Source organism: Tarenaya hassleriana, unplaced genomic scaffold (assembly GCF_000463585.1).
Source record: "Tarenaya hassleriana unplaced genomic scaffold, ASM46358v1 Cleome358, whole genome shotgun sequence".
NCBI lineage: Eukaryota > Viridiplantae > Streptophyta > Magnoliopsida > Brassicales > Cleomaceae > Tarenaya > Tarenaya hassleriana.
The window spans coordinates 8,011-16,658 of record NW_010966654.1 but is presented as its reverse complement, the minus strand read 5'-3'; the positions used below and the strand labels follow the sequence as shown (position 1 = coordinate 16,658).

The 8,648-nt window shown below is 46.5% G+C and overlaps 2 protein-coding genes, 1 long non-coding RNA gene and 1 pseudogene across 3 annotated transcripts; all 4 read right to left on the bottom strand.

Moving 5' to 3' along the window:
• Positions 1–1,928: 1,928 nt before the first annotated feature.
• Positions 1,929–2,588, bottom strand: LOC104822218 (annotated as a pseudogene).
• A 222-nt stretch (positions 2,589–2,810) lies between these two features.
• LOC109117038 lies at positions 2,811–3,123 on the bottom strand. The gene is made up of 2 exons (XR_002024529.1): positions 2,995–3,123; positions 2,811–2,906 (listed from the first exon to the last, which is right to left on the bottom strand). It is a non-coding gene; the product is annotated as an uncharacterized LOC109117038 (long non-coding RNA).
• A 307-nt stretch (positions 3,124–3,430) lies between these two features.
• LOC104822217 lies at positions 3,431–6,379 on the bottom strand. The gene is made up of 7 exons (XM_010553357.2): positions 5,628–6,379; positions 5,303–5,550; positions 5,049–5,203; positions 4,538–4,950; positions 4,285–4,384; positions 3,636–4,203; positions 3,431–3,519 (listed from the first exon to the last, which is right to left on the bottom strand). The coding sequence occupies exons 1-7, from the start codon at positions 6,377–6,379 to the stop codon at positions 3,431–3,433; spliced, it is 2,325 nt and encodes a 774-aa protein (XP_010551659.2).
• Positions 6,380–6,459: 80 nt separating this feature from the next.
• On the bottom strand, positions 6,460–8,362 carry LOC104822216. Its single transcript, XM_010553356.1, has 3 exons — positions 7,879–8,362; positions 7,652–7,804; positions 6,460–7,451 (listed from the first exon to the last, which is right to left on the bottom strand). Exons 1-3 carry the CDS (start codon positions 8,360–8,362, stop codon positions 6,460–6,462), a joined length of 1,629 nt encoding a protein of 542 aa, XP_010551658.1.
• Positions 8,363–8,648: the final 286 nt, after the last annotated feature.

Below are 8,648 nucleotides of genomic sequence, written 5' to 3'. Positions count from 1 at the left end.
TCAGATTTCCCTTTCCATGTCGCTGGGTCATCCGTCAGCGTGTCCAAGAGACCCATTATTTCTAAACCTATCTGTACTTTTTCTTTCCACAACACATAGTCGTTTTTACCATCAAATTTTTCAACATCCAATTTTTGGAACTGAGATGCCATATCTTTGTGCCTTAGAATTCCAAATTGCAGCTAATCCTCAACACAACCTTCTGAGAATTTTCGAAAATCAATCTTCCAAGAAAGCCTATCCCAATGAACTGACCTGTATTGCAGACCCTTCTTCTTCGGTTTTTTTCTTGATTCAGAAAATCCCAAAACCTTGACGATGAGAGGAACAGTTGAATCTCCCTGGATCAAAACGGTCGGGCTCTGATACCACTTGTACTATCTTGAACCGATGTCGATCTCTTTTTTTATCGAACTCTCTCTTCTCGGTGAACCTGATTTTGCGAACACCGAGAAAACCTCGCCGGAAAAACAAAACAGAAAAAAAATGTGCACCGATCCTTTAACGAGTTCGGATCGAACGTTGTGTTCGTCCTACGTCTCGGAGGAAGGGAGTTCTTTATTCACGTAGAGTTTTACAACCGATCGAATTGATCTCACACCAAGAACCGAGAACGAAGCTCTTGAGAAAAGAATGAATCGTATTTTTTCAGAGGAGGAAGACGATGACCTTTTTAATCTGATTTTCCCGCTGGAGATGAATTTACCGAATTGCCCTTCGAGCTCGAATCATTTCTGGCCAATCCTCGGAACGACGTCGTCCCAGCTAACCCAGGAAACCCTCTGATACCTTTGGAGGGTTCCCCTGTATCTTCCTGTTTTTCACTTCTTCTTCTTCTCAACCGTATGTTTCAGACACATACACTTCAATGACAATGTAAGGCATGGCAATATCAACTCGCATCAACTAACAAATGTGATGAATACAATCGTCTGATTTGCCGAGCTCTCCCGGCCCCAAGTATAATCGAATTTCGGCAGCTAATGAAATTTATGCTTAAAAAAATATTATTTCTGTTTACCCTCGAGAGGAACTTATACTTTCAAACACTTGTAAGCCCATCAAATAGGATATTTACACCAAAATTAGCAAAATAATTTGTACCAAACTTGCATGAGGATACATTTTTACATAAAACTCAGCAAAAAAAAAAAATAAGTGAAACTCGGTAAAAGTTAACATGTTTCTTATTGCATATTAAATTCATTCATCTTTGGGAACTTTTTTGTGTTGGTGAGGAAAAGGTATTTGTATAAGCGATATATATTTTATTAATTTGTTTAAGCAACTTATATATTATCGAGCAAACCAATGTAAAACCGATGGGTATATATGTGTTAGTGTTTTTTTTATAATACAGAAATTCATCGGACCTTTTATCCAACTACATCTCCCTAACGGATCGAAAAAGTACAAATATGGGTGAATATCCCTTTCCAACGTTTGGATTTAAATACGGGATAAAAACATGTTCTTTGTTGACGAGCTTTGAATTTCACTTTTGGTCGATTGAATGCACAATATTAGGCGTGCAAAGTGTTAAATCAAAATATCAAATACATGCCAAAGATTACTTGATTGACGTTTAGAAGACTTGCTAAATCAAAGGAATGCAAATCTCATAACATTGAATTAGTTGCATAATTAATACGAAAGTTCCACTTACCTTGTTATCTTGATTCTCTTCTGCTCATGTATTCCTTTTATGTTTTCTATGTGTTTGTTATTTAAATATGTATGTAATCTATTACAAAAAAAAAAGAAAGAGAAATCGTAGGAGATGTATTCTCCATTTTTCATTCTTAATCTCCATCTGATTTATTATTCTCCTATTCTTCTTTGTTTCTTATCCAATCCACATCTCCCAAACTCTGAAAATCTTCGCAAAGTATTTCTGCCAATTCATAAAGAGACTATAAAGAAGAGTAAGTCGTTAAAACACTTTATTAAGGATGAGTGCAAGTTACATTATTAAGCTTCTAACTTCGGCATACATGCACCCACTCACACGATTAAGTGTAATGCCTAACACGTACTCAACTCCACACCGAACTCGAAACCCTAGAAACCCTTGAAATCGCTCGCACAAGCATGCATGCATGTGCGTTCCCGTTTCGGGTTTAGTAAGGGGTAGCCTGGAACTGGCATTGTCCGACAGGGATGTTGCATATGTTGGGTAAGTTCCTAGCAGTTTGGAACATCTGTCTCACCTGCTGTGGCTGGTGCTGTCCCTGGTACCTCACCTGCTGAGCCGCGTGCCTTATCACTGGGCACACGCACATGCGGTCAACTTGACGCAGCTCGTTGCAGCACTCTCAGAGGGCTGGCGTCCTCTGGTTCACGTCTTCGTCTTCGGTCACGAGCTCGATGTCATCATCGGCCCAGCCACCGCCGCGTTGGGCGCGTCGGCGGATCCATTGTTGGCAAGCCCTGAGCTGCTGCTGCTGGAACTCCCTCTGGCACCGTCCTTGTGGGCCTCTCTGGTTCACGTCGTCTTCGTCGAGCTCCACCTCAGCGCGGAAAATGGAGGCGTTAGACAGGACGAGGAAAATGGCAAAAGTTGCCAAGAGAACATTGGCTGTCCCCATTTTTTTTTTTTTTTTTTCCTGTAAATTCCTTTATATATACCGCAACTTACAAAAGTTCGGCTGTAAATCAGCCAGTACACCAGTCCTAACTAAGAACAGCAATCCCAGGTAGCCAAAAGTAAAATTATCAAAGTTCAAAATATCTAAACCAGACCGTAAGTAAAGAGTCATCATCGTGCGTATACCGCCATAGGTGTCGAATGCTCGATAAACGCCGCCGAGTTGAAGAAAGTATGTCTCGTACAACAATAGAAGAGGGGCGCGATTGGTTCTCATGCAACCGTATATTCCTTTCCCTCCAAAGTATATATATCGTGGCTTGGAACAACAGTAGAAGGATAAGTTTTATGGTTTTATCAGTTGTAATACCTGCAGCCCAACCGAGTAAATCACTAAAGGAATTCACCTGTGGACAGCTAAAACGAGAGGCTTCCAGTAACTTATCCCATATGTGTCTGGTGTATTCACAGTGACAAAAGAGGTGATCAATAGATTCATTGTCCGAATCACACAACAAGCAAGTCAGTGGAGAGCTGGAGAGCACTACGGATGGCCGATCACGAGTGGGTAGCCTATTCCGAGCAGCCAGCCAGCACGTGAATGCATGCTTCGGTATGGAATAGGTGAACCACACCGTCCGAGCCCAGGTGACCCGGCTAAACGAGGAGTGGAAGAATTTCCATGCTTTAGACGTGGAGAATGACCTGAGAGACGGGTCTAAAGAGTCTGTAGACCAAAAATACCTGTCACCCGACATCGAGGAGATCGGCGAAGCATGTGAAAGGAGGCTGATACGGATAGCTTCGATTGCAGGGTTCCGTCCTTGAGGAATATGCCAACCGTCATTTCCCCATGCTTCTCTCACTGTAGCTTGTCGGTGGATCCCGACTAGCCTCGGTCCCATCTCCCCCAAGTACAGTATCAAGGGTCCCTGAGGGAGCCACGAGTCAAACCAGAAGCTACATGATTCACCATTCCCTACTCGACATCTAAGAAATGGTCGAGCAACGACTCGGAGTTTCAGTAATTTCCGCCACATCCAACTACCCTTGTTCTCATTCTTTAGATCCCAAAAGGATTTCCGCGAGAGAATGTGTTGTCTTGTCCAGGCGACCCATAGAGATCCACTCTTTGTAAAGAGCATCCACAATAGCTTAAGGGTCAATATAGAGTTCCACTGGGCCAAGCGTCTGAGTCCCAGCCCGCCCGATGATTTAGGTGTACAAACCGTACTCCATGCCACTTTAGCTCCTTTGGCTGTCACTGGAGCCCCTGTCCAGAGGAAAGCAGAGCACATACGTTCCAACTCATTCGTGCAGTGTCGGGGCAATACAAATGCCGAAGCCCAGAAGTTGATCACACTGTATGTTACGGATTTGAGTAGTTGCAGCCTCCCTGCAAAAGAAAGGAATCTAGTTGTCCATGAGAACAACTTCCCACGCACCGAGTCCTTGAGCCTAGCACAATCCCGCTCCGTAATACGCTTCCCCGAGAGCGGAAGCCCCAAATATCGCACTGGGAGATTGGCTTGTGCAATTCCCAAGCTAGTAGACAGTTGCAACCCAAGATTCTCATCGCTGCCATCTATAAAGAGACTCGTTTTCTCCTTATTCAACTGCAACCCAGAAGTTTTTTGGAAGCACTCAAAAGTCTCAATTACTGCCGAGAGAGAGGTTGTAGAGCAGTCAGAGAATACCAAGATATCATCAGCAAACATCAGGTTCGAGACTACTGGGTTCCGACATTTAGGAGGCAGAGAGATCAGCCCATGTTCAACCCTTTTGTTCAACAAACGACTAAGTATATCCATGACCAGTGTAAAGAGATAAGGGGAGAGTGGGTCACCTTGTCGTAGCCCCCTCTTCCCTCAGAAATAGCCAACTGTCTCACCATTAAATGAAATGGAAAACGCAGTAGTAGTCAGACACTCACGGATCCAGCTGATAAACCTTGTCGGAAGTTGTAGTGCGGTCAATATTCGTATAACAAAATCCCAGTGGACCATGTCAAAAGCTTTGGTTAGATCGACTTTTACCATAGCTTGTCGCGGTTGGCCTCTCCTGTCAAATCCAGATACAAGTTCCGTAGCTAACAAAACGTTTTCAAGCAAGGACCGTCCAGGAACAAAAGCAACCTGGTTGGGGCATGTGAGTGCCGGTGTAATCTGTCGTAATCTCTTGGCCAAGATACGGGAGATAATCTTGTACAATGTGTTACAACAGGAAATCGGCCTATAATCTTTCAACCGAGCTGCGTTCTTGGTCTTGGGGATCAGGGTAATGAGAGTCGCATTCCATTGTTTGAGCAATGAACCCGAAGTAAAAAATTCCTTAACAGCCTCAGTGATCTCACCCCCCACAAGCTGCCAACAATTTGTGTAGAACTCAGCCGAATAACCATCTGGCCCAGGAGCTTTCCCATGCGGTAGTGCAAAGACAGTGGCTCGGAGATAGCACCAACCCCTGCCGTAAGGCTTGATGTCCCAGTCATGTTGATTAGATCCTGTATGTCCTCAGTCGTCCAACAAGATAGTCCATCATCCTCCTTCCCTAAGATGTCTCTGTAATATTGGATCGACATCCTTTTAAGCTCAATGGTGTCATGAACCCGATCACCTGCATCAGATACAAGAAACCGGATGGCGTTAGTTGCCTGTCTCGAAGCCACGATACGGTGAAAGTACTTTGTATTCTAATCCCCCTCTGAAAGCCAACGGATCCGAGATTTCTGCTTGAGAAAGGTCTCCTCTGCAGCAGAAAAGACAGACCAAGCCGTGCGAACCCTAGATTCCTCGGTTGCAGCCTCCAGGGATGGGTTTTGGAGAAGTAAATTCTGGGCAGCTTTTAAATCCTCTAATGCTCTAGCTGATCTCTGCTGTATTCCACTGTATGCTTGTTGATTAAGGTGCCTCAACACGCTTTTCAACCGCTTGAGTTTTATTGAGACCTTGAACATAGTGACCCTTCAAATGTAGGAGAGTTCCAAGAATCAGCAACTAGAGTATGAAAAGATTCATGCTTAGTTACGTGGAGTGGAAACTTAAAGCTAGTTCTCCGGTGTTCCATTCGACTCCGTTGAAAGTCCACTATACAAGGCGAGTGATCCGATGGTGCCGGAGCATCAAAGAAAGCATAAGCATCAGCGTATGCTAGAAGAGACGTGTCATTGACCAATGCTCTATCCAGTTTCCGGGCTATGGGGTTCTCCATACTGCAATTTGTCCAAGTAAAATAGGCCCCTTTAGAGGGTAAGTCAAACAGACCTGTTGATAGGAGACAATTCTGGAAATCGACCATTCCCTGGTGGGGAAGAAATCGTGCCGTCGGGGAGGCATGTTCCTGGGGCCGCAAAACCTGGTTAAAATCCCCCATTAGGACCCAAGGTTTAGCCGGCACTAGAGGGTGCGATGCAATCAGTGAAATTTCCTGCCAAAGGTGTCTTCGTTCCGAGGAAGTATTCAGTCCATATACAAAGGTGACAGTGAGGTAGGATCCAAGAGCTGGGTCAAACACACCACAAGTGACTGCTTCCGCCGATGCTGAGTAAATGTTGACTACAAGAGCTGGATCCCAGAGAATCCATATTCTTCCCAATTCGGCAGTTGTATAATTATGAGCAAAATTCCAGGAAGGGGCGATGGATCGAGCAATACGGCTGGCGGTAGACTGATCACGAACTCTGGTTTCTATCAAGCTTCCAATTTTTGGTCGATGAGTGCGGATGATGTCACGAACAGCTTGTTGTTTAGCCGCTCCATTAACCCCGCGAATGTTCCAACAAAAAAGCTTCATAGCACACGTCAAACGCAAAATTTAAAATCCAACAAATCCAAGAAAGGCAAAAAACAAAAAACCTGGGTATTGCTATAGGCTTAGTTGTGCTTAGCCCTGCCCCTACGGGCTTTCTGGACCTCAGTAAACCCATCAAGAGCTCTAGAGGCAGTAGCATTTCGGGTTCTCAAAACTCTCTGGGCCTCACAGATAGGCTGATCTTTTGTATCAAACACGAGCTTAGGCTGGCTGAGAGATGGGTGAGTATCCTGTGGAGATGAGATAGCATTCTCTGTCGACTCCTTAAACGTGGTAGATGATGTATCATGCCCGACCCACAATGGAGGTTCCTGTGGAACTGATGGGTGGCTACTTGGAAACATTGATTTCAAAGATACCCGGGGGGAGGCAGTGGCAGATGCAGATGGTGGTACCTCTGATGCCAAGTGTGGGGGTGCGGGGGTGTGTGGAGGCGGGCTAACATCAGTCAAGACCTTCGGAGTCTCCAGATCAGTCGTCCTATTAGAGGTTGTGCCCTTGTGCCCCACAATACGAGACTGTTTGAGGAAGCAGTTCATCTCCCGATGACCAAACTCGTGACATGAAGTACATCGAGGCGGCAACCAATCATATAAAGCTTTGATCACAACAATACCTCCACTGTCATCCTCTATTTCAATGGTGTCCGGAAGAGGCGAGCCAAGTTGCACCTCTATTTTGACCCGGGCACGACCCACATTGAACGGGTCTAGGCGCATACGTTCCGTGTGCAGCGGTTCACCGATCCCACAGGAGATGTAACTAATACCTTGAAGACTGTACAGCTCAGCCGGGATGTCGGAGAGGCTTACCCAAACTGGTGCAGATTTTAAGGTTGTCTTCCGGAAAGAAGCCGTAGGGGACCACTCTGCAACTGTGAACATGGTATCTCCCACACGCCATATTCCCACCTCAAGGATCCATTCCCGTGTAGAGAGATCAGCAACGTGAAACAAGCAAGTTGAGTCATTGACCCGTCGCACATGAATCCTACTTTTCCATCCCCAAATAGGATTAAGGGACTGGAAAATTTTGGACCCCGACGGAGCCACACCAAGGAAATGGCCAACGCAACTGTGAACATGGTATCTCCCACACGCCATATTCCCACCTCAAGGATCCATTCCCGTGTAGAGAGATCAGCAACGTGAAACAAGCAAGTTGAGTCATTGACCCGTCGCACATGAATCCTACTTTTCCATCCCCAAATAGGATTAAGGGACTGGAAAATTTTGGACCCCGACGGAGCCACACCAAGGAAATGGCCAACTAGATGTCCTTTCCAAGTCTGGGACGCCTCCAACAGTACAGAGCTCGGCACACGCACCCTCAGTTTACCGTCTGCCGATATTACCGGAGTAGTGACCCGGCTGAGGTTCCTGAGGAGGTTCGCAATCTTTGAGCCCACTTATATTCGGGAGCAAGTGAACCTGGCTGAGGAGGATGGGGAGGGACAGGGGTTTTAGCCGTAGTTAGCAAACCAGCAGCCGGGTTCAGGTGGGCTGTCCCTGGCAGAGGAGGGAAATCCTCAGCACACAGTGACGGAGCAGGGGCAATCAGAGCAACGTCGCTGGCAACACCAAGAGCTGGCGTGCTCGGAGCAGCAGGTGCCGGCGGAGTAGGAGCAGCCGTCTGATTCGACTGGTACAGAGCAACAGGGACCGGCGGACTAGGACCAGACATCTGAGTCGACGGAATCGGAGCAGCAGGGGCAGGCGGCGTAGGAGCAGCCGTCTGAGACGCAGGGTTCGTAGCAGTAGGGGCCGGCGAAATAGGAACAGCTGTCTGGGCCGACGGGCTCAGATTTTCCGGAGCCGGCGAGCCGCCCAGGTCAGGTACAGTTGGCGGAGCTGCCGGAAGAGCAGATCCACGCGGCAAGGCTTTGGGGACCGACTGTGGCGACGACCGTGGCGACGATTGTTGAGGTGACTTTGAAGGAGAGTGGTTCTTCTTCTTCTTTGCCATCTTCGGCTGGGATGGCGAGGGCCCGGCGACGTGGCAGAGCCGCCGGCTGCGCGGAAGCGGAGCTTAGGGTTTTTTTTGTTCTCTCCAATTATATTTTCCTAGCTTCGCCATCTTTTGCAGTGATGAAGAGTACTGTTTTGCGTGTTTGTGTGTGTTTATTCGTGTTTGATGCTTTTGTATAGTGGTTTGGATGGGTATTTATGGAAGGGAAAGGAGTTTGCATGCCGAGAACGTGTAGGAAGACATTAGATGATGTGTGTATGAGTGCTTAGGGTTTTGTCTGTAT

Bases quoted from the DNA above. Each gene is read 5' to 3' on its own strand.
- LOC104822217 (XM_010553357.2), bottom strand. From the start codon at position 6,379: ATGAAGCTTTTTTGTTGGAACATTCGCGGGGTTAATGGAGCGGCTAAA. The intron at 4,385-4,537 runs GTTTATCAGCTG...GGATATACTTAG, and splicing joins GCACTACAACTTCCGACAAG to TCGTTTGTTGAACAAAAGGG. The intron at 4,204-4,284 runs GTATTCTCTGAC...TCTGGGTTGCAG, and splicing joins TGTTTGCTGATGATATCTTG to TTGAATAAGGAGAAAACGAG.
- LOC104822216 (XM_010553356.1), bottom strand. From the start codon at position 8,362: ATGGCAAAGAAGAAGAAGAACCACTCTCCTTCAAAGTCACCTCAACAA. The intron at 7,805-7,878 runs GTTTGCTAACTA...CCCGAATATAAG, and splicing joins CCACCTGAACCCGGCTGCTG to TGGGCTCAAAGATTGCGAAC. The intron at 7,452-7,651 runs GTGTGGCTCCGT...GCCATTTCCTTG, and splicing joins TCTAGTTGGCCATTTCCTTG to GTGTGGCTCCGTCGGGGTCC.